The sequence below is a fragment of the Elephas maximus genome, chromosome 10, assembly GCF_024166365.1.
Source record: "Elephas maximus indicus isolate mEleMax1 chromosome 10, mEleMax1 primary haplotype, whole genome shotgun sequence".
Classification (NCBI taxonomy): Eukaryota; Metazoa; Chordata; class Mammalia; order Proboscidea; family Elephantidae; genus Elephas; species Elephas maximus.
In genome coordinates this window covers 62,425,165-62,449,212 of record NC_064828.1, presented here as the reverse complement: position 1 = coordinate 62,449,212, position 24,048 = coordinate 62,425,165, and the positions used below count along the sequence as shown (strand labels likewise).

General features: G+C 33.6%; 1 protein-coding gene across 1 annotated transcript in view; it reads left to right on the top strand.

The window, feature by feature from the left end:
• Positions 1 to 24,048, top strand: part of SOS2 (SOS Ras/Rho guanine nucleotide exchange factor 2) — a 72,246-nt gene that overhangs the window by 39,212 nt on the left and 8,986 nt on the right. The window contains exons 9-19 of the mRNA XM_049897660.1: positions 631 to 758; positions 1,690 to 2,345; positions 2,795 to 2,876; positions 4,284 to 4,406; positions 9,428 to 9,531; positions 10,844 to 11,066; positions 13,218 to 13,337; positions 13,487 to 13,649; positions 17,993 to 18,110; positions 19,167 to 19,339; positions 23,212 to 23,328. Of these exons, the coding sequence (XP_049753617.1) occupies positions 631 to 758; positions 1,690 to 2,345; positions 2,795 to 2,876; positions 4,284 to 4,406; positions 9,428 to 9,531; positions 10,844 to 11,066; positions 13,218 to 13,337; positions 13,487 to 13,649; positions 17,993 to 18,110; positions 19,167 to 19,339; positions 23,212 to 23,328 (2,007 nt within the window). The remainder of the gene's footprint in view (positions 1 to 630; positions 759 to 1,689; positions 2,346 to 2,794; positions 2,877 to 4,283; positions 4,407 to 9,427; positions 9,532 to 10,843; positions 11,067 to 13,217; positions 13,338 to 13,486; positions 13,650 to 17,992; positions 18,111 to 19,166; positions 19,340 to 23,211; positions 23,329 to 24,048) is intronic.

Below are 24,048 nucleotides of genomic sequence, written 5' to 3'. Positions count from 1 at the left end.
TTCTTCCCAGAGACCTTGGGAAAAAAACCTTTATTTCTTAATCTTTACATCTTTTCCATGTGTTAGATAGAGGAAAATGTATCTTATTTATTATTCCATAATATAGATTCCCAAAGTACTAACCTTATAGAAAACAGTTTCATATTTTTCATTAATTTTTGGAGACACACAAACAATAGTGTTTTAACTGTTCTTTTACATAATAAATTAATAACTTAAATTGCATTATACTGCTTTAATTTTTATCTTGTTTCAACTTATCAAGAAAAGCACTTTTAAACTATTTTTATGTATCTGGAAAATGCAAAATGGTTTTTACAGTTGCTTTTTTGCCTTCTGATTGTAACGCTAGCAGTACTTTATACTATATTATATTTATTTACATATGTAGGGGCAGAGTTGGTTTGGGGGTCAGAAGATATACATATATTTATATAAATTATATAATTATTACTACACAACATAATATAAATTAGGGAATTTATATTAATTTATGAAATTATAGCTATTTTGATAAAGTATATTTAAAATTAGAATTTATAATATTTTTTGCTTTGCTTCCCCATTATGCAAAAAGTGGGGGCAGAATCAAATAATGCAGGTTTAATTTTTCTTTCTGGTTTTTGTTAGCAATTGAAAGCGTGTAGTGAAGAGCAAGAAGATGGAGAATGTTTGAACCAAGCTATTACTGCTCTCATGAATCTCCAAGGTAGTATGGACCGAATTTACAAGCAGTATTCACCTAGACGCCGACCTGGGTAATTCCACACTGTTGAAAATATAAATATTCTACATACTTCACTTATATCTGATGCCTTGTTTTCTAAAGTGTCATTATAGTGATAGTTACATTCTTGAAAATTACTTTTGTTTCACATATTTCTTTTAGTCTTTTAAAATTAGCATTGTCATGTTAAGTTATATTTAATAAACTTTAAAAATGTGTGTTTAATAATTTTTTACATAATCTATGTATGAAATTTAGGATTTTTTGTAATTTCAGTTCTTAGGGCACCAGGAATGAATTGTCCAGTCATTTATGGCAAAGTTAATAGAATAAAGTATAGGCAGTCACTGCATTACAAACGAGTTCAGTTCCTAAATCTGTCTTTAAGTCGAAACAGGTATAGTTCATATTTAACATCACTTAGTCAAATGTTTGTTTTATTATAGTGTAGCTTTCTATGCATAAAAAACACTTCCAGAAAAACTAAAGCATTTTAACATAATACTGTAATAATAATAATAATGTTTTGATGCATGTTGCAAAATAGTACCTGGTTGTTATTACAAACCACCGTATATACTTCGAATTTTTATGAGGGTGGTTTGTAACTACGAGTTGTACGTAAGTTGGACGTTCATAACCTGGGGACTGCCTGTAATCGCTGTGCGAAAAATCTAGTGTTAGGTTATTTAATATTTTCATTACTTGATTTGAGGTAGTTTACACTTAAGGCAATTAAGATTGTCTAGGTGGCACAGTGATTAAGAGCTTGGCTGCTAAGCAAAAGGTCGGCAGCTTGAATCCACCAGCCGCTCCTTAGAAAGCCTATGGGCAGTTCTACTCTGTCCTATAGGGTCGCTTTGAGTCGGAACCGACTCTATGGCAACGGGTTTGGTTGTATTTTTTTTTTTTTTTTGATTTAGTCATTGAATAAGCTAAATTTGTCTTGGTATGTTTTTTAGGGATCCTGTTTGCCCATTTTATAATCGTCAATTAAGAAGCAAGCACCTGGCTATCAAAAAAATGAATGAAATTCAGAAAAACATAGATGGATGGGAAGGCAAAGATATTGGACAGTGTTGTAATGAATTCATAATGGAAGGTCCATTGACAAGAATTGGTGCTAAACATGAACGCCATGTTTTTCTCTTTGATGGCTTAATGATTAGCTGTAAACCTAATCATGGCCAGTCCAGGCTTCCAGGTTATAATAATGCAGAATACAGATTAAAAGAAAAATTTGTCATGAGGAAAACACAAGTTTGTGATAAAGAAGATACTTGTGAGTGCAAACATGCTTTTGAATTAATATCCAAAGATGAAAACAGCATAATATTTGCTGCTAAGTCTGCTGAAGAGAAAAATAATTGGATGGCAGCACTTATTTCTCTTCAGTATCGTAGTACTCTAGATCGAATGCTAGATTCAGTTTTATTGAAAGAAGAAAATGAGCAACCACTGAGATTGCCAAGTCCGGAAGTATATCGTTTTGTGGTAAAAGACTCTGAGGAAAATATTGTTTTTGAAGACAACTTGCAGAGTAGAAGTGGAATCCCCATTATTAAAGGCGGAACTGTGGTGAAATTAATTGAAAGGTTAACATATCATATGTATGCAGGTATGTGAAACCTACTCAGATGCTTACTCTAGGTCCTGGGACCTAAAAACTTTTCAAAAATGTTTGAGACCTGGACAAAAAAGTGGATTGACTCTAAAATATAAAATAAAATATAAAAAGAATACTGCAAGATAAAAAGGAACAATTAAACGTCTTTGAAATGTAGTATTGTCAGCTTCATTAATTATTAAATTAATATTCATAAAAATTGAATATTCATAAATTTTGCATTTGAGAACAATCTGTATTTATCAGGAAACACCATGACTGGTGGGAGGAGCCAGAGTAAAAAAGAAAAATGAAGGAAAGCATCCAAAAGTACTATGAGCTGCTTAAACTGAGTAAATAGAATATGCAAATTGTTTTATGCTCTACCTTTTCAGATCCCTATAGGGTCACTGTGAGTCGGAATTGACCGCAGCGAAATTGTTTTGTTTTTTTTTTTTCAGATCCTAATTTTGTTCGTACTTTTCTTACTACATACCGCTCGTTTTGTAAACCACAGGAATTGCTAAGCTTACTGATTGAACGGTAAGGAAAATATGTATTTTGTTTATATTAACATTTTGTATGAAGTTTCCTGTTTGCTTTGTAGCTTGTACAGTGCCTAGCACCTAGTAAGCACTCAGGTAGTTCTTGTACATACTTACTTGGCATTGAATTAGCAGTATTGCTGTTCTCTCCAAATAGAGGGCTCACTGAAATCCCTGTTTACAACAGAGAGGTCTTTTCAGATCTTAGCAATATTTGGAGGAGTAATCAGAACAACTCAATTTTAGAGGATAAAAAAGTTATGTAATTTATGAAATTTGAGCTGTATAATAAGTTGGTACTTCTTAAAAGAGACTTCTCTATTTTTCACTTAAAAAAACACTATTACAGAAAAACTTTAAACATATACAAGAGTAGAGAGAATAATAATAAACCATATTTATACATCATCCAGCTTTAATAATTATCAGCTTCATGGATAATCTCATTGCATGTCTTTCCCTACCCACTTAAACATTACTCCCAGGATTATTTTGAAGTAAATACCAGGCATATATCATTTCATGTATAAATACTTCCATATGTATCTCTAAAAGATAAGGGCTTTTACATAATGACAGTATCATTAGATCTAAAAAGTTAACAATTCCTTTATTGTGATTAATTAAAAAAATTAAGTTTTGGGTTGCATTTTAGTATTATAGTGGTTATTTTAAATGTTAGATTAAAATATATTTGGACTCCAAAATTATTTTTGTTTTGCATTTAAAAATATATTATCAGAATTTTATCATGCCCTGTATCATCCTGTGAAACTAAACTTACCAGACTGAGTGATTGTAATATGCTCTGAAGGTCTACATAATTGTGTTCCCATGTGCAAACCAAGGAAAGCATACTTACTTGTTAGACTTATATTTTAGCTATATTTCCAATGGCTGAGCAAGTTTTTGGTTTTGCTTTTTTTTTTTTTTAACTTTGATTTTTACTATACCTCTTAGATATGTTCTTTAAACATTGCTAAAATTTCAGTTTGAGCCTTCTCATTTATTTAAGGAAACTTATTAGTCTACTTGCATTTTAATAATACAAATTTTAAGGAGAGATTACTACATGCGCCACTTCTGTTGTATTCTTTAAAGAGGTTATACTCATGGATTCTTTTTGGGGGTCTTTTCCAATGACCTTTTCTTTGTTGATCACTGTTAAGTATAAAACTTTTTTTAAAAATAAAAGCAAGAATATGAAATCTTAGCACTATATAGGTGAAGGGCAATTTTTTCTGTAGTATGTTATACATTCAGGGAAATTGAACAGCAATTGTACTTTGCATGTAACTGGTGGGAAAGAAGGTTGCTTAGTCAAAGCATTTTTTCTGCTGTATTTGAAACCCTTTCCATTTATGTAGGAACAAGAAATTTTCTACCATTTTGCCTTTCTTCTTAGGTTTGAAATTCCGGAGCCAGAACCTACTGAAGCAGACAAATTAGCAATAGAAAAAGGCGAGCAGCCAATCAGTGCAGACCTTAAAAGGTTTCGAAAGGAATACATCCAGCCAGTACAACTTAGGTTTGGGCTCAATGTTATATCTCTTATGTACAATTCAATTTTCAATTTATAGTTAGAACAAAAGGTCTTACCTCTTAATTCAGATGCTGTTACTGTTGTTAATGTCATAGTAGTAAAGTGAAACTTCCAAAGTTCTTTCTATGTGAAGCTACTCTTAAATACTCTGAAGAAATTTAGTTTTTAAAATACGCTGTGTTACCTGCATCATTATGCTTATGTGTATGTAATGTATTATGCTTATAGACCAGAATACCTATTTGTCACTGTAAGAAAAATTTCCTTCTTTTTTTCTCTCTCTGTCCCATTAAGATGATCTGGTAATCTGGGTTTTTTTTTTTTTACAGTTTATAGTATTTATAGACATTTTAGTTCTTTTTCTACTGTTCACCTTAAAGCATATAGACATTTGTTATTTTATCTAAGAAATAATTTCAATAACTTCTAAAAATGCAGTTGATAATAGCAGCTGCCAGTTTTCAGGTACTTACTGTGTGCCAGGCATTTCACAAAATGCTGTATCTTTTTTGTCTCATCCTCACAACACAATTATTATTCCCACTTTATAGATGAGGAAATAGAAATCTAGCAAGATTAAATAACTTGAGGTAGATCATCTAAATTAAATGGCAGGACCAGAATTCAAACATATGTCTTGTCTGACTCTCCAATCCATTGCCATTGAGTCAATTCCAACTCATAGCCACCTTATAATACAGGGTAGAACTGCCCCATAGGGTTTCCAAGGAGCAGCTGGTGAATTTGGACTGCTGACCTTTTGGTTAGCAACCAAGCTCTTAACTGCTGTGCCACCAGGGCTCGTCTGACTGCCAAAATCAGTGTTTTTTTTTTTTTTTTTTTACCGCTAAGCATTGACATTTGGAAGCACCTTTGATTAGCCTTCTTTACAGTCCATGTGAGAACCAGAGTATCATCTGCCCCTTTCTCTCCATGAGAAAACTTTTATCTTATTAGTTATATATGATCTAAACATTTTTTTTTCTCACTAAATGTTAAGGTGACCTTAATAACTGTTGACCAATAAATTGCAGTTTTAGAACTGAGTATTTTAATTAATTATTTTCAAGGATAATTGCCACAAATAAATGCAGCTTTAGAGAAATGACAGTGCTCCCAGCTACATGTCTTTCAGCTAAAACTGTTAACATGTCATTCTTAGTTTAAGAAGATGAGATTAGTTTTCTATCAGCAATAAAGAATATGTTTTCTTCAGCTATGATGAGTTTTTACTAAATTATTTGCATACTAATCCACCTCAAATAAGTAAAGCCCCTTTTGACATGAGACATGTATTTATGAAGTTGCTATAAAAGGGCAAAAGGATAATTTGAGACTCTAAGTCATGTCGGTTTTTCAGGTATTTATTTTTCAGTATTTTCTGTGTTCTGAGTCCTATACTTGTAACTCTGGTGAGAACACAATTAACATAGGATGTCATCTTTGATACCATTGTATTTTATTGGGGAGAATGGATACATGAAACAGTTACGTGCTATTACACTGTGAATGCTTAAGTGTCAAAATTAGGGACTTAGAAAAATACAGCCTTATAAAATTTCAAGAATAGCTGACATTACCAACAAAAAAACCAAATCCGTTGCCATCTAGTTGATTCCAACTCATAGCGACCCTATAGGGCAGAGAGAACTGCCCCCATATGGTTTCTAAGGAGTGCCTGGTGGACTTGAACTGCCGACCTTTTGGTTAGCAGCCATAGCTCTTAACTGCTGTACCACCAGGGTTTCCAGCTGATGTTAGGCTAGAATAATTAGGGAAGACATCATGGAAGAGGTAAAATATTCAAGGTCATGTAAAATAGTATGAGCAAAGGCAAGAAGGCGGAAATAAGAATGTTATGCAGAAGAAATAGGTAGGAAATTGACCTGAGAGGAATGAAGGCACTGCATTAACGTAGTAGTAGATAAGATTAACTATATGGAATGGGTCGAGTTGAAGATGGCCTTGAAATCCAAGCTAAATTGTTAAACCTGCCCTGTAAGCGTTTAAAGGAGTTTTAGCAAAGATACATTATAGTAATTTTTTCCAACATTTTATTTTAAAATGTAACAAAGTTGAAAGAATTTTACAGTGAACACTCATAAACCTATCACCTAGATTCTATTAACATTTTACTATACTTATTTTATCACATAATCTGTTCATTTATCAATCTTCTATTGATTCATTAATCATCTCCTTTCTTAAATGCATTTCAAAGTACACTTCTTAAATACTTCATGATGCATATTAACAATTCAATATTTTACAGTTTTTTTCTTTTGTTGTAAAATTTATGTATGATGAAACCTTAGGAGAACTTTGGCTGAATTGTAACAAATGTATACATCTATATAATCCAAACTTTTTTAAAGATAGAGACTATTACCATCACCCTCAGAAAGTTCCCTCATGCCCCTTCACTCAGTTTTTGTTCCCACTGCCCAAAAGTGGTATTCTGATTTTTTTTTCTTGCGTAGATTAGTTTTGCCTGTTTTAGAATTTCATATAAATGGAATTTTATATTATATGCTCTTTTGTGTCTGACTGTTTTCAGTCAACATGTTTTTGAGATTTATCCATGTTGTTCATGTATCAGTTGATTGTTACATTTTATTGCTGAGTGTTGTCGTTAGGTGCTGTCAAGTTGATTCTGACTGATAGCGACCCTATATACAACAAAGCAAAATACTGTCTGGTCTTGTGCCATCCTCACTTGAGCTCATTGCTGCAGCGACTGTGTCAGTCTATCCTGTTGAGGTCTTCCTCTTTTTTGTTGACCCTCTACTTTACCAAGCATGATGTCCTTCTTCAGGGACTGGTCTCTCCTGATAACATGTCAAAAGTACGCGAGATGCTTCTAATGTGCATTCTGGCTGTACTTCCTAAAAGACAGATTTGTTTGTTCTGCTGGCAGTCCATGGTAGATTCAGTATCCTTCACCAACACCGTAATTCAAAGGCATCAATTCTTCTTCAGTCTTCCTTGTTCATTGTCCAGCTTTCACATGCATATGAGGCTGAGTAGTAGTCTATTATATGCATATATCACAGTTTGTTTATCCATTTTCCCATTGAAGGACACCTGGGCTGTTTCTAGTTTTTTACTATGATGAATAATGCTGCTATGAACATTCTTTTACAAGTCTTTATAAATGAATATGTTTTCATTTATCTTGGGCAAATAACCCAGAGTGAAATAGCTGGGTCACAGGGCAAGTATATATACTCAGTTTTAAAAGACACTGCCATACCTATTTCCAGAGCGATTATTACTGTTTTACATTCCTACCCACAATGTTGAAGTTGCTCCATGTTCACACCATCATTTAGTGGTGTCAATCTTTATTCCCTACTCATACTGGTAGATATATTTCCCTGTTGATTTATAATGCTGGAAACTTTTTATTTTGGTTTAGTAGCCATTTATACTTTTTCTTTTTTTAATGAAGAATACGTTCAAATCTTTTGCCCATTTTTTATTGTTTTTTTGTCTTTTTATTACTGAATTATAGGAGTTCTTTATATATTCAGGTCGCCAGTCTTTTGTCAAATATATATGTTTTATGAGTATTTTCTGTCTGTGGCTTGCCTAGTAATTTTCTTAATTATGTCTTTTGTTAGCCTGTTGCCCCGTCAAGTCAATTCCAGGTCAATAGCAACCCTGTATGACAGAGTAGAACTGCCCCATAGGGTTTCCAAGGAGCAGCTGGTGGATTTGAACTGTTGACCTTTTGGTTAGTAGCTGAGCTCTTAACCACTATGCCACCAAGGCTCCCTGTCTTTTGTTACCAGAACCCAGTGACATCAAAAGCAGCTTTTAATGAAGACTGATTCATCAAATTTGTTCTTTTACATGATAATAATTTTTAAATTAGCTTGGATGTTATCGAAACTAGGAAGGAGAGAAAATGGAAGCAGAGCTGTTTGCATTGAACTGAGTGTAAACTGGAACCTAACAATTTTGTGACCTCTTGACACATTCTCTAAGCCACTGAACTAACCAGGCACACTTAATCTTGAAAAAAAAAAAGCTCAAACCCACTGCCATCGAGTTGATTCCAATTCATAGTGACCCTATAGGACAGAGTAGAACTGCCCCATAGAGTTTCCTAGGCTGTAAATCTTTACGGAACAGACTGCCACATCGTTCTACATGGAGCAGCTGGTGGATTTGAACCAGACTACATTTTGGTTAACAGTGAGGCTTAACCACTGTACCACCAGCATTCCCTGAAGCTTGAAAGAGATTGGGCATCAAAAGTATTTCTCTCAGCCTGATAGAAAAGCCATTGCTTGGCAGTTAGGCGGTGATAAAGGTGGCTTGGAAGTAGTTATTTGTTAAATATTTGTCAGAAAAAAAAATGCTAGCGTGATTAATATACACTACTATGCCTCTGTGGTGGAGAGTGGAATGTTATACTTAAATAAGTTGGTTAAATATCTGTTTGCAAGGTTCTAAGTGATCATTTTTGTGGTTCTGTAGAACAGAATTGGTATTCTCTCTGAAATAATATTTTTATCTTTTTGATATAAAATCGGAGAGTGTGGGTACATCTGTACCACTTGAATTTACAACCGAGTATGGTAAATCTTGGAGCCCTGGTGGCCCAGTGGTTCAGAGCTTGGCTGCTAACCAAAATGCCCATGGTTCAAATCCACTAGCTGCTCCTTGGAAACCCTATGGTGCAGTTCTGCGCTGTCCTATATGGTCTCTCTGAGTTGCAGTTGACTTGTCGGCAATGGGTTTGGTTTTTTTTTCATACTAAATCTCAGTTGGCTTTCCATTTTACGTAAAAAATACATCAAAATTTGTTTCTTAAAAGATATCTTTTTTCAATTTAAGAGCTTAAACATAGCTGTAGTACTGTATAGAGAATAAATTTTAAGTACAAGTTAGTGACTCTTTGGGTGTTACATAGAGCTACCACCCTGGCATTAGAGAAGTAAAGAAGTGTAATTGAACACTTGGGTTTTACTGAAGTATGTTTATTTCCATTTTAACAGGGTCTTAAATGTGTTCCGGCATTGGGTTGAACATCATTTTTATGACTTTGAAAGAGATTTGGAGTTGCTTGAAAGACTAGAATCCTTCATTTCAAGTGTAAGAGGTATATTATTTAAAGGTTTGATTGAATCTTCTGTTGCACATGAGTTTATTTTCAAGTATGCATGACTCTTAAGAAGCTAAGATTTTTCATTTTCAAAAAGTGAAAATAACATTTGGAATCATTTTTATAGACTCTGATGAGCTCACATGTTTAGGACCATCTGAAGTCTTAGAGCTTTGCCTTTTCAAGTTTTTTAGGAAAATTTTTTTTAAAAGAATGTCAGGAATGCTACTCTTTGTAATTTAAGCCTTTTAATTTTATCTCATCTAATGTTTGTCTTTCCTTCAGCTAAATAAAAATATGTTAAATTTGACTGTTTTCTTAATCTTATTTTTTAGTTTTGGGTGACTAACAGCTCGTTTGTAATATTCCCCTGGAGAAGTTTTTGATATATTTTTGGCACCTGAAAAAAAGGAGTTAGGAATTTTTATGATTTCCCATTTGAAGTTTCAGAACACAGCCCATGAAATGAAACTCTAGGCTGTGAGCATTTCGACAGATATATGTGTCGTCAAGTATATATTATTAAATGAAAAAATCTATGTTTTATTCAACAGTACAAAGCATTAATTAAGAATATCATAACTAAAACTAGTGTATTTTATCTCCTACTTGCTATTTAAGAGTAATTTTGTTTAAAGTAGGAAATGTGATTCATTCATTTCAACTTGGAGATGTTTAAGATGCATTTTTATTATTTGTGCCTTGACATTGTTCATAATAAATTAAATTTTAAGTTAAATTCTTAACAAAAACATTAGATAATATATAACTTAATAAGCCTTTAGAAATAGATTATACATATTAGAATAAAGCAAGTAAATAGTAATAAAGCAAGTAAATAGTTACAAAGCAAGTAGTCATGTTCATGTCTTAGAACAGCAAATTAACTTTGTCTACCTATAAAGATCAGATTTTGTAGCTAATGTCTATAGAACTAAGATTTTAGGCATAAGAAGAGATACAAATGTAAAATCAAAGAAGTGAAAATCTTACAATCCGAAATTTGAATTGGAAATATTAGTGGAACTTACATATTTTTTCTTAAAAATAGACAGAACATTATAATGACACTTGGCCAGGTACTGTCACTTAGGTAATTATCAACTCACCGGCCATTGGATTAGATGAAATTAAAGTGACCATGAGCTGATAATTACCTAAGTGATAGTACTTGGCGAAGTATCTTTATAATGTTGTCTACTTTTCCATATGTTTGAAATTTTCCATAATAAAAAGTTAAGAATTATATGAGGATTTGCATTTATTTCTGTCAAGTAAAAGGCTTTCTGTATATGTATTCTTTTTCCAGGGAAATCTATGAAGAAATGGGTGGAATCAATTGCTAAGATCATCAAGAGAAAGAAACAGGCTCAGGCAAATGGAATAAGCCATAATATTACCTTTGAAAGTCCACCTCCACCAATTGAATGGCATATCAGCAGACCAGGACAGTCTGAAACATTTGATCTTATGACACTTCATCCAATAGAAATTGCACGCCAGCTAACACTTCTGGAATCTGATCTTTATCGGTAGAAAAAGTTAATTTGCTGTTCTGTTTTTAAGAATCTTGAATTTACCTTTAGGTGTTTTTAAAACATTTCGCAAATTACTCATGAGTACTTTTAAAAACCTCAGTTACTATTGTGGGCTTGAAGAAAAGCTCATAGCAGAGTTTTTAACTACAGTTTGTCCTGTAGGGAAAAGTTTTATAACATTATCGCTGTTCAGGTCTAGATCAGGTATTAGCAACCATTCACTAGAGGAGTGGCAGGGAAAGGCTGATGCAATAAAATAAAACCACTTTCAAGTCAGTCACCTCTCTACTGCCTATATTTTCTCAGATTAGTTTGAAGTGGTCCAGCCAAGTTAGTCAGTATTGATGTTAGACTCTTGGCAGCCAAGTGAATAGGATATTGAATGAGACATACTTTCTTCTTTCATTTACAACCCAGGCTCCTGTGACGTACTACTACAGGCCTTATAAGGAGCTGTCAGTCCCCCTCAAAAAGTAAACCCACTACTATCATTCTAACAAAAACTTTTTTGCCTTCAGGAGCCCCCTTTAAAATACCAATCAATACCCTTGAGAGGTTATCCTAACTAGTAGTCAGTTTTTTTTTTTCACAGAAATTATACAGGGAAAAACAAGAATGTATACAGCCATTAGCTTAGTGCTAATGGAGACTATAGGAAAACATCAGAGATAAACTTAGCCTTCTTTAGAACTGGGCCTCTGTTTTGACATGGCTGTGCCATTTAAGGATCAGACCTTTAGCACACACATCAGAGATTGTGAACATCTGATTCATAGCTTCATGTTATATTTTAAATAACTGGATTACGGGTGGTTTTTGTTCATGTTGTGGATTTGTGATAGGTAGGGATGAAGGCACTTGTTACTTGTGGTAGGTAGTGATGAAGAGACTTGTCACTTGAGATAACAAAGCAGATAGTACCAAATCAAATTTTTCTTCATAGAGTGACTGTTACATGAATGGACATCAGGACAAAAACAACACATTTGGTGCTATGTAGATCTGCTTTCAGGACATGGAAATGGCCTTTGTTAGGTGATAAGTGTATTATGAAGAAAGGGTAACGTATAGGGTAATGTTTTCAATAAACTAAATTTCTGGGGAAATAATAGAGCCACTTAAGAACTTATTTCAAAAACTGTTAGCAAGTACCTGTTTGTATTCAGTCTACTGGTTGAAATTTTTTTTTTTTTTAATGAAGAGCCAAATTTGTAGAGCACTGATTTAGTTATGTAATCCTGACTCACCAGATTTAATCGGTCTTCTGTTTCACTGATTTTTTTAATTAAATATTTTAGTTAAATATTTTAATTAAATATTTTAGTCATTCCAAAATATAGAAAATAATATAATGAGTGCTTACAAACAAGAGAAACATTAAAAATAAAATTGAAGTCCTTTTTGCGAATCTCCCCAATCACATTCTCCTTTTTTCCAAGGAATAACCACTATCCTAAATTTGGTGTTTACTTACTATGTATGCCTTTATTTTACATGCACACACACAAACAATATACAACATTGTTTTGCGCATTTTAAAACATACGTATTCTGCAGCTTGTTTTTTGCTTAAATTGTTTCTGACATTTGTTTACATTGATGAATATAGCTCTAGTTTGCTTATTTTAATTGCTGTGTGCTATTCCATTGTATGAATATTCCACAGTTTAGCCAGTCTTTTTATGACAGTCCTCTAGGTTGTTTGGGACAGTTCTTGCAAAGTAAATGTTGCCTTGTAAACTTGTGTAAGAGTTTATCTGGGACGTATACCTAGGAGTAGAATTGCTGGGTCATCTCCTATTTGTATCTTTAGTATTACTAGGTATTGCCAAATTGTTTTACAAAGTGGTTGTATCAGTTTTTACTGCAACGTCAGTGTTGGAGAGCAGCACCTGTTTATTCACATCTTTACCAACTTGACATTATCAAATTTTTTTTTCAGTTTGACAAGGCTAAAAGGGGATCTCATTGTGGTTTAATGTTCCTTTCCCTGAGTGAGAGAGTATTTTTTCATGTTTGGTTCTCTTCCTCTGTGAATTACCCAGAATTATCTTTGGGCTCATTTTCTTAAGTTGTAGGAGATGTTTAAATAATTTGGAGGTTAATCCTTTGTAGGTTAAATAGCATTGATTTTTGGTTCCACAGGAAAGTCCAACCTTCTGAACTTGTGGGAAGTGTATGGACCAAAGAAGATAAGGAAATAAATTCTCCAAACTTATTAAAAATGATTCGCCATACCACAAATCTCACTCTCTGGTTTGAAAAGTAAGTTTTTATTTTATTTTATTATTTTTAATAATCATAATATTAAATCATATTCAAGCTAAAATTCTGGCTATAGATTTCTTATTTTCTAAGTGAGGTGAAGAAATTGCTTTCTAAGCCATGAAATCTTATTTTTGTGTGTGTGTTAGGTGCATTGTGGAAGCAGAAAATTTTGAAGAACGGGTGGCAGTACTAAGTAGAATTATTGAAGTTCTGCAAGTTTTTCAAGATTTGAATAATTTCAATGGTGTATTGGAGATAGTCAGTGCAGTAAATTCAGTGTCAGTGTACAGACTAGACCATACGTTTGAGGTAAGTTTTGGACTGTAAATATTTCATCCTTTGGAGGGAGATGAAATTAATGTAAAAGAGATAGGTGTTCTACCACTTATCTTTTTGAATAAATAATTTGTAAACCCATTTTATGCTTCTAAATATTATAACATGAAGATATTAGAAGATACATGATTATATACTAGTAAGCTTGGATTCATCAAAGAATATGAGTTATGACTATGTTTAATATACTTACCTAATGTAATGAAGGAAACCCTGGTGGCGTAGGGGTTAAGTGCTATGGCTGCTAACCAAAGGGTCAGCAGTTCCAATCCACCAGGCGCTCCTTGGAAACTCTATGGACCAGTTCTATTCTGTCCTACGGGTTGCTATAAGTCGGAATCGACTTGATGGCAACAGGTTTGGTTTTTTTTGTTTGTAACATAATGAAGTTCCAAATAATTTTTTTCAGTGGCACATTGATTGATAGTCTCAAATAAAGGTCAAAGGACAAGCATAAATATGTAACTAATTTCTTAATCATCTTTACTGTGTGGTCAAAGAAAGATTAACATGAAGAGAACCCTTTCTAAAACTTAAATTTAGTTTGAATTTTCAATTATAAAATAGTATGTGTTTAATCATTTATCATAGAAAATTTTGGAAATACAGAAATGTATGACAATATATAAAATTATTTTTAATAAACAAAATTGAGATCCTATTATACATAGATTTTATGACCTAGAAACAACTTGGATATCCCTCAGCAGGAGAATGATTAAGTTATTATACACCTAAAGTTGGAAATACTGTTCAGCCATTAGAAAAAAAGTGAATTGGATCTGTATGTATTGTCTTTGAAGATTATTTGTGATATTTTAGGGGGGAAACAATAAGAAAACTTCAGGGTAATGAGTATAATATGATTCTATTTCAATAAAACAAAACAGAACAGCCCTAAACATGTATGTAGAGCATTGAGAAGACTTTGGAAGACTAAATTGCTTTTTTTCAGTGGGTTGCAATTAGAGGGAAGTGGAGGAAAAACTGCTTTTATGTATTCTACTTAATAAATTAATAAATTCATTTCTTCTGATTTTGAAAAATACTGGAATGCATTCATTTTGAGAGATTTAAGTTTTACATATTTTTGGTTTGTTTTCATAAAATATTGAGTACAGAACAATATTATGTATGAAGTATAAGGAATAAAAATACAAAGAACACCTGTATACCTGGCATCCGGTTAAAGTGCTTCTAATTCCAGCTCCTTCCTTACCCCTTCAGAGCCAGCCTCCATTCTGAATATCGTGCTGCTTATTCTCTTGCTTTTTTGTATAATTTTACTATTTGTATCTCTGAAATATTATTTCATTCTGTGTGTTTCTTAGTTTTATATGAACATAATTCTTCATTGACTTTTTCCACTTAACATGTTTGTGAGGTTCATCCATGTTGTTTCTTGTAGCAGAAATAGTTGACTCTTTTTTATAGCTGTATAATATTATAGGAATAAATTTACAAAAAGTTATTTATCCTTTAGTCAGTGGTCATTTGTGGTGTTTCCATTGTGGGGGGTATATTATCAGCAATACTGCTGTGAAATTTTTTTTTCCCACATATATCCTGGTGTGCACATGCACAAATTTCTCTAAGTTATTTACTTAGAAATGGAATTGCTGAATTATAGAATACGGATGTCTTCAATTTTACTAGATGATGCTGAATTATTTTACCAAGTTGTTGTACCAATTTACACTCCCAGCAGAAATGTATGAGTTCCAGTTATTCTACATTTTCACCAACACTTGATATTGTCAGTTCTTTTGATTTTATCAGTTTTGTGATCTTGGTTTATATTTCCCTGATTTCTAAAGAGTTTGAACACCTTTTCAAGTGTTTATTTTCTTTGGGTTTTTTCTTGTGGAAAACTTTCGACTATGTTTTCTGTGGGGTTTTTCTTACCGATTTGTATGAGTTCTCTGTATATTCTGGATTCTAATTCTTTGTCAGTTATGTGTGTTGAAAATATCATTTCCCAGGTTGAGGCTTCCCTTTTCACCTTTTTTTGATACCTTTTGATGAATAAAAGTTCTTTTTCTTTTTTTAATTTTTATTGTGCTTTAAGTGAAAGTTTTCACATTAAGTCAGTCTCTCATACAAAACCTTATATACACCTTGCTGGTTTTACTGGGTTATACACTCCTAGTTGCTCTCGCCTTAATGAGACAGCACATTCCTTCTCTCCACCCTGTGTTTCCGTGTCCATTCAGGCAGCTTCTGTACCCCTCAGCCTTCACATCTCCTCTCTAGACAGGAGCTGCCCAGATAGTCTCATGTGTCTACTTGATCCAAGAAGTCCACTCCTCATCAGTATCATTTTCTGTCTTGTAGTCTAGTCCAATCCCTGTCTGAAGACTTGGCTTTCAGAATGGTTCCTGTCTTGGGCTAACAGAAGGTCTGGGGAACCATGACTTCTGGGATCCCTCTGGTCTCAGTCAGACCATTAAGCCTGGTCTTTTTACTGGAATTTGGGGTCTACATCCCACTGCTCTCTTGCTCCTTCAGGGATTCTCTGTTGTGCTCCCTGTCATGGCAGTCATCGGTTATAGCTGGGCACCATCTAGTTCTTCTGGTCTCAGACTGATGTAGTCTTTGATTTATGTGGCCCATTCTGACTCTTGGGCTCATACTTTCCTTGTGTCTTTGGTGTTCTTCATTCTCCTTTGCTCCAGGTAGGTTGAGACCAATTGTTGCATCTTAGATGGCCACTTGCTAGCATTTAAGACCCCAGATGCCACTCTCCAAAATGGGATGTAGAATGTTTTCTTAATAGTTTTGTTAAAGTTCTTAATGTAGCCAAATTTACTTATTTTTTCCTTTCTGATTTGTGCGTCTTGGTGTCCTGTTTAACAGATTCTTTTCTATTGTCTTAATGCTTTGTCTCTTATGTGAAGTCTTTAATCCAGCTGAAAATGACTTCTGAGTATCGGGTAAGGTTGGAGTCTAATTTCTTTTTTTCTTTTGTTCCATATATATACCAGTTGCTCCCACACATTTATTGAGAAGTTTATTCTTTTCCCCACTGACCTGCAGTCCAGCTGTGTTATGAGTCCATATGTGTGGACCTGTTTTTGGTCTTTCTAGTCTGTTCCTTTCATCTATTTGATTATCCCCATGCTGGTGGCACTTGTCTAAATTACCATGAATTTTATACTAATTCTTGATAAACTATAGTGGGGCAAGTCTTCACCAGTCTTATACTTACTTTCAAAGGTATCTTGCCTATTCATGGCCCTTTGCTCTTCCATATAATTTTTAGAATGAGTTTAAGCTTCATTTTTAAAAAGCCTGGCATTTTGATAGAAATTGCATTGGATCTATAAATCAATTAGTGAAGAACTTACATTTTTACAATAATGAGTCTTCCCAACCATGAACATGATATATCTCTCCATGTAGTTACATTGTAAAGCTTTTTGGTTTACTTGACAGAGATCTTACTCTTCTTTTATTATATTATTTTAAAAACTCATGTTTTTTCTAATTGGTATTTAGAAACATAGCTGTTTTTACATATTGGCTTTATATCTAGCAACATTGCTAAGTTCTCTCATTAGCATCTGTATGTAGATTCATTAGGGTTTCTTCAAAGACAGTAATATCTTCTGTGAACACTGTTAGGATTTTTTTTTTTTTTAATCCTAATTGTTTCTTTTTCTTATCTATGCTATTTAGGCCCTCTGTACAGTATTGAATAAACATTACAATATAGTCAACCTCTGTTGTTGTTGTTGTTGTTCTTTTGTTAAGGAAATGTTTTCAGTGGTTCTTCATTAAATACAATGTTTCTTTTTTTTTATGTATACTTTTTACAGGGTTAAAAATAAAGTAATTTTCAGTAAGAAAAATGAATACCACATAATAGTGTTTATAATAATGAAGCATAAAAAAAATGACTGTTTACTTGGTTGACTAGATTTTTGTTCAGGTCTTCTCTCCCTTACCCAGAGGCCTACCCTTAGCCTTAAAATGCATTTCAGTGGGAAAATATTTGAATGCTGGGAGATTACAACTCCTTTTCTTACATCTATTAGCAGTAGCTAATTGTAACTAACAAGGTTCTGAGGAAGAATTTTTTTTATTGTTTAACCCTCTAATTTATATATAAAAAAACTAAGGTTTTATTTTTCATTTTTGTATTTATAGAAAAGGGAGGAGAAATCACTTCAGGTGCAGGTGTACAAAGGAATATCACTCATTTTTCAGTAAAAGTTTTCAAATATTTGCAAAATTTGTAAAATTCAAAGTTGTACATCTGTAAAATATGGTTGAATTATATATACATAATATATCTCCAATTATATATTTTAAAGGCATTGCAGGAAAGAAAGCGGAGAATTTTGGATGAAGCTGTGGAATTAAGTCAAGATCACTTTAAAAAATACTTAGCAAAACTTAAGTCAATCAATCCACCTTGCGTGCCTTTTTTTGGTAAGCTACTAAATATGGATGTCATATTTTGAGGGAGAGTGTGTTGTAGCCAAAAGAGGACAGTCTTGAGAGGCAGATTATCCTGATTTCATACCGGAGCTCATCTATGCTCTTAACTGTCTGCATTGATAAATAAAATATCTATTTCTTTATCTATAAAATGAATATTATGACAATTACCTCATAGGTTTGTAGTAAAGATTGAAATATTTATCTCCATACTACCTAGTACAAAGCCTGGCATATAGTAAGCACTCATGAAGTAATAACTGGTATTTTTATTGTATCTCTTTATGTCACATCTATAGTATTTGTTTTCTTTTTAATTTATTAAAGGCATTTAAATGATTTTTTTAATCCAGAAGTAAAACATTATTATGTATTTTATTAAGCAAGGTTTTTACAATGTGAACTTTTTAAAAAATACTTTTGAAATTGAAATGTTTAAATTAGGGTTTCTCAACTTTGTCACTATAGACACTTTGGACAAAAGATTCTTTGCTGTGGGGGGCTGTCCCATGCATTGTACAATGTTTAACAGCATCCCTGGCCACTACTCACTAGATGCCAGCTGTTCCTTCTAGTTATGACAATTAGGAATGCCTCCATACGTTGTCACATATCCTCTAGAGAGCAAAATTGACCCTACTTGAGAACCACTGGTTTAAATGAATCAGTAATTATGCGTGAAAAAAGAACTGAAAACTTTCTTACTCTCCAAGAGTGAGGAGTAATTATTTTTCTGTCTAAATTATGGGCTTCAACATTTACAATTTAGACTTTGTGAATGAGTCTCCTTTGTCTGTTGTCTATTAGTCTAAGAAATGTCAAATTAAGCTTTTCTGAATTCTAATTTTTTTATTTTAAATCCTTTCCATGCAAAAAAGTTCTTAATGGAGAATTAGTGTTTAAGTATATCAGAAATCTATCTACATTTTAGGAGTAGAGTTGATGGATTATAGGATATGGATGTCTTCAGCCCAACCAACTGTATTAGATAAATTGTTTCCCAAGCAGTTGATTAAATAACCAATTTTTAAATACTTTTCTCGCTAGGAATATATTTAACAAATATTCTGAAAACTGAAGAAGGGAATAATGATTTTTTAAAAAAGGGAGGAAAAGATTTAATCAATTTCAGTAAGAGGCGGAAAGTAGCTGAAATAACTGGAGAAATTCAGCAGTATCAGAATCAACCTTACTGTTTACGGATAGAACCAGAAATAAGGGTAAATATTTTCTTTGCTTACCTTTTAAAGAGAATATGTTAAATAACCACAACCACACATTATACTATTTATTTTGCTATGAAAATAATAATCAGTAGGTTGTTATTATGTGCCATTGAGTTGATTCTGACTCAGCAACTGTATAGGACAGAGTGGAACTACCCTGTAGGCTTTCCAAGGGCAGCTGGAGGATTTGAAATGCTGACCTTTTGGTTAGCAGCTCAGCTTTTAACCATTATGCCACCAGGGCTCCAATCAGTACGTAGCAGTGTTAAATATTAGATATTCTGCGCTACCAGTCTAGAGCTATTAATATTATAGGTACTTTCTCTTGAAAGTACTGCTTTTTTGTACAATAGGTTCAAGTAACATTCACGAAACTAAAGGACAGAATGGAATGGAAGAAGTCTTTTGATGTCCCTTCAGTGAAAAGAAAATCTACTACTATTCTATCATTGATTGATAGCCATTTTAGATATTTCACATGTGCCTATGTAATATTAAATAATCTCTTCATAAGAACACTGTGTTTAAATAAGGGAAAAGTGGAAAGGTATATATGCATAGCAAAAGAAGATTTTTTTTAGCATTCTATCAACTGATGCTATGTTTTGAGCAACAGTTCATAATGATTCAGTAGTAAGATTGTAGGATACCTTCTAAATCAGTTAGTTGTATTATATTTATGTTAAATGTATTTTATCGTGTTATACTTATTTGAAATTCAAAACATGTAATAAGTATCAATCAGAATAAGATCAACTTGTCAAATTAAAAATTGTGCCAAATTTTCAGACATAATCTGCAGATTGGCCACCATCATTACCACCCTCCTAAATTGTGAGCTGGTAGCGATTAAGCAAAATAACCCTAAGTTCAAAACAAAGCACCCTAAAGTCCAAAGAAAGAATGAACTAAAGCACACCATTTATGAAAATGTAAATACGTGCTCTAAAGAAAGTGGTGATAAACTCATGGTAGCCACCTATTTCATCCTACTCCCTCACCATTGGGCCAGCCTTCTGTGATGTTTAGCCTGCGCAATGCTAATGTGTTCTTTTTTTTAAAAAATTTGTTTTGTTGTTGTTGTTGAGAATTATACAGGAAAACATACACCAATTCGACAGTTTGTACATATACCACTTAGTGACACTGATTATGTTCTTTGAGTTATGCGACCATTCTCACTCTCCTTTTCTGAGGTCTTCCTCCCTTATTTATATAAATTCACTGCCCCTAAGGTTTCTGTCTAATCTTTTGAGTTGCTGTTGTCAATTTGATCCCAGATGGATAGTTTTCAAAAGAGCATGATGCTCAAAGAAGACATTTTTTACCCTTTAAGCTAAACTATTATTTTAAGAAAACTTTATGGGATATTTTTGTTTAAGGGTTAAAGATTATCTCAGGGCAGTAGTTTCAGGAGTTCATCTGACCTTCACGGCTCCAGGAAGTCTGGAGTCCATGACAATTTGAAATTCTATTCTGCATTTTCCTCTTTTGATCAGGATTCTTTTATAGAATCTTTAATCAAAATGTTCAGTAATCGTAGCTGGGCACTATGCAGTTGTGGTCTCATGGCAAAGGAAGCAATTGTCGAGGCAATTAACCACACATTCCATATCCTGCTCCTGTTCCTGACTCTCCTTCTTCCTCTGATGCTCTAGGTGAATAGAGACCACTTGTTATGCCATGGATGGCAGCTTGCAAGCTTTTAAGACCCCATGAACTTTTAAGACTTAATGAACTAGGAGGTAGAACAGAAGCACTAAAACATGTTGATAGGCCAGTTAACTGGGATGTCCCCTGAAACCATGACCTTAAGCCTGCAAACCAAGAAGAAAAATCCTATGAGGTTTATGGTTGTACATAAACAGCCTCAGGTACTGCTCTTGTCATTGTTGTAAATACACCTATCATTCAGCTTTTTACAGGTGTACAACTTAGTGACAGCAGTTAAAATAATTGGCTGTGCAGCCCTTTCCTTAACCAATGCGATATTTCCATCATCATTAACTCCTTCTTCTAATATGTTCTTGAAGCCCAAATTAGAGTTCACAACATATTTTCTTGTAAAAGTAATGTTAAATTGTAGCTGTGGTGGCACAATGGCTAAAGCGCTCAACTACTAACTGAATTATCAGTGTTTTGAACCTACCATCCACTCCGTGGGAGAAAAGACCTGGTGATCTGCTCCCATAAAGATTACAGATTAAACCCTATGGGGGAGCTCTGCTCTGTCCTGTAGGGTCGCTACGGGTTGGAATCAGCTCAACAGCATACAACAACAACATATTTGAAATAGCACTTTTAGAATTCTTATCTCAGAAACATATCTGGTAATAGGTTTTTGTGACATGGTCCAGGCTTCCTACCATCATTTAAAGCAATGTTTCTTTAGGAAATGCCTTCTTTATGATTGAGTTAAAATATAAGTTTAAAATGTAGACAAGCAGTCATTCACTTTTCAAATCATGGTTAGCCAAGCTAAACAGTACTGTTACAGCTTTATAAAAATCTTTAGATTGCTATAAACCCGTTGCCGTCAATTTGATTCTGATTCACAGTGACCCTACAGGACAGAGTAGAACTGCCCCCTAGGGTTTCCAAGGAGTGCCTGGTGGATTCGAACTGCCAGTCTTTTGGTTAGCATCCAAACTCTTAACCTCTGTGCCACCAGGGTTTCCAAGATTGCTGTAAACCAGAAAACCAACCCATTGCTGTCGAGTCAGTTCCGACTCAGAGCAACCCTGTAGGACAGAGTTTCCGACATTGCTATAGGATCATATAATCTAATTTAGTTAACCAGAATATAAGAACAGGTTGTTTTAGTAGTGTTAGGGGAGTAGTACAATTTTCTGACATTATGAGAATACCTAAAATATGAGAAGAATTTTATACTAGACTTTCTAAAGCTCCTTTTACCGACTGCTAAAGCCCAGTACCTATTTTTATATATGCTTCTAAACCACTTCAGAATTAAATGAAATTAAATCTAGTAATTCTCTTCTAAGCAGTGTTTCCAAGGAAATTATCAGAAATGTACAGAAATATTTATGCACTGCTACCTATCTGGGGATTGATTAAATAAATTCTAAAATATCCATCTGATGTCTCTACTGTAACATTAATATTAGTATTTTACAAACAACATGGGAAAAAAATAATAGAATATAAAGTAAAAAAAAAGTTAAAAATGATTATAGTATCATCCCAACTTTGTAAAAAAAGAGGCAATGTATGTATAGATGCATGTATTCACAAACACATGTACACACAGTAAAAACATGAGTGGAAGGATATTCTAACACGACAGTGTTAGTGAAATCTCTGGATAGTGAAATTACTGTTTCTTTTTCTCTTTTTGCACTTTGCTAAATTTTCTGTTAAAAACTTTAAGCTTAGAAAATATTTTTGATAAAGACAAAGTTACTAGAGGTTAGCACAGATAAGTTTTATAATTGTTTGAAATTACTTTTCCATAGACCTTAATCCAGTTTTTATCTCCACTTCTTTTTCTAACTATCATAGTTTCATTGTGGATTATACCTATTATTCTGTTCCAAACACTTCGGGTAGCTCACTGGTGATCATTATGTTATTATAATGAGTAGGGATAATGTTAACTAAGGGATAAGGAATGCTAACTACTCAGTCATTAACATGGTAGTAAAATGAAAGTCTGTACATCTTAATAAAATCCTAAAAGCAGAATATACAACTTTTTCAAAAAGTGGGGAGACTGGAGTCAGCCTTCCTTGTGGACTTTTTAAAAAATGATCCCTTAATTTGTTAAATTTTTTTATAGTAAACTGATGAACTAATGTTTCAATAAGATCTAAAAATAATACTTATGGGTATTTATTGAATTCCAGAGGTACTTTGAAAACCTTAACCCCATGGGAAGTGCATCTGAAAAAGAGTTTACTGATTATTTGTTCAACAAGTCATTAGAAATTGAGCCTCGAAACTGCAAACAGCCAACTCGATTTGTAAGTCCTTTACTTATGTTTTACAGCTAGATAATAAAAAGTGTTAAGTCATAATAAAATTTCTTTTAAACAAATTTTAGAAAAAATTGTTTCGCTTTTAAAAATACTATTTTCAATGCTTAACAACCTATTCTTTTAAAATTATAATTTAATTGAATAGCTGATTTTTAGGTGCTTTGCTATACTGTGCTATTTCTAAAATTATATTACTGTGGGTGGAAATGTCAGCCTTTTGATAAAAGCTGGTTTATCTTCTCTTTGGGGGGCAGTGGTGGTTTCGTGGTAGAATTCTTGCCTTGCATGCAGGAAACCTGGGCTCGACACCTGGCCAGTGCACCTCATGTTGCAGGTACTACCCATCTGTCAGTGGGGGGTTTTACGATGCTATGATGTTGAGCAGGTTTCAGTGGAGCTTCCAAAGTAAGATGAACTAGGAAGGAAGGAGTAGCAATCTACTTTGGAAGATCAGACAGTGAAAACCCTGTGGCTAATAATAATTTGATCAGCAACCCATCATGGAGATAGCGCAGGACCAGGCAGAGTTTTGTTCCATTGTGAGTGGGAGTCAGGGGCCTGCTCAGCGGCAGCTAGCAGCAACATCAATCCTGTCTCTCAATTCCACTTATTAATCTGCCACTTTTGATCTTTCCTAGTAAAAAAGGGAAAAGCTATGAGAGATTATAACAGGTAATGACAGCTGAATTGACAGGTAGCTGGATG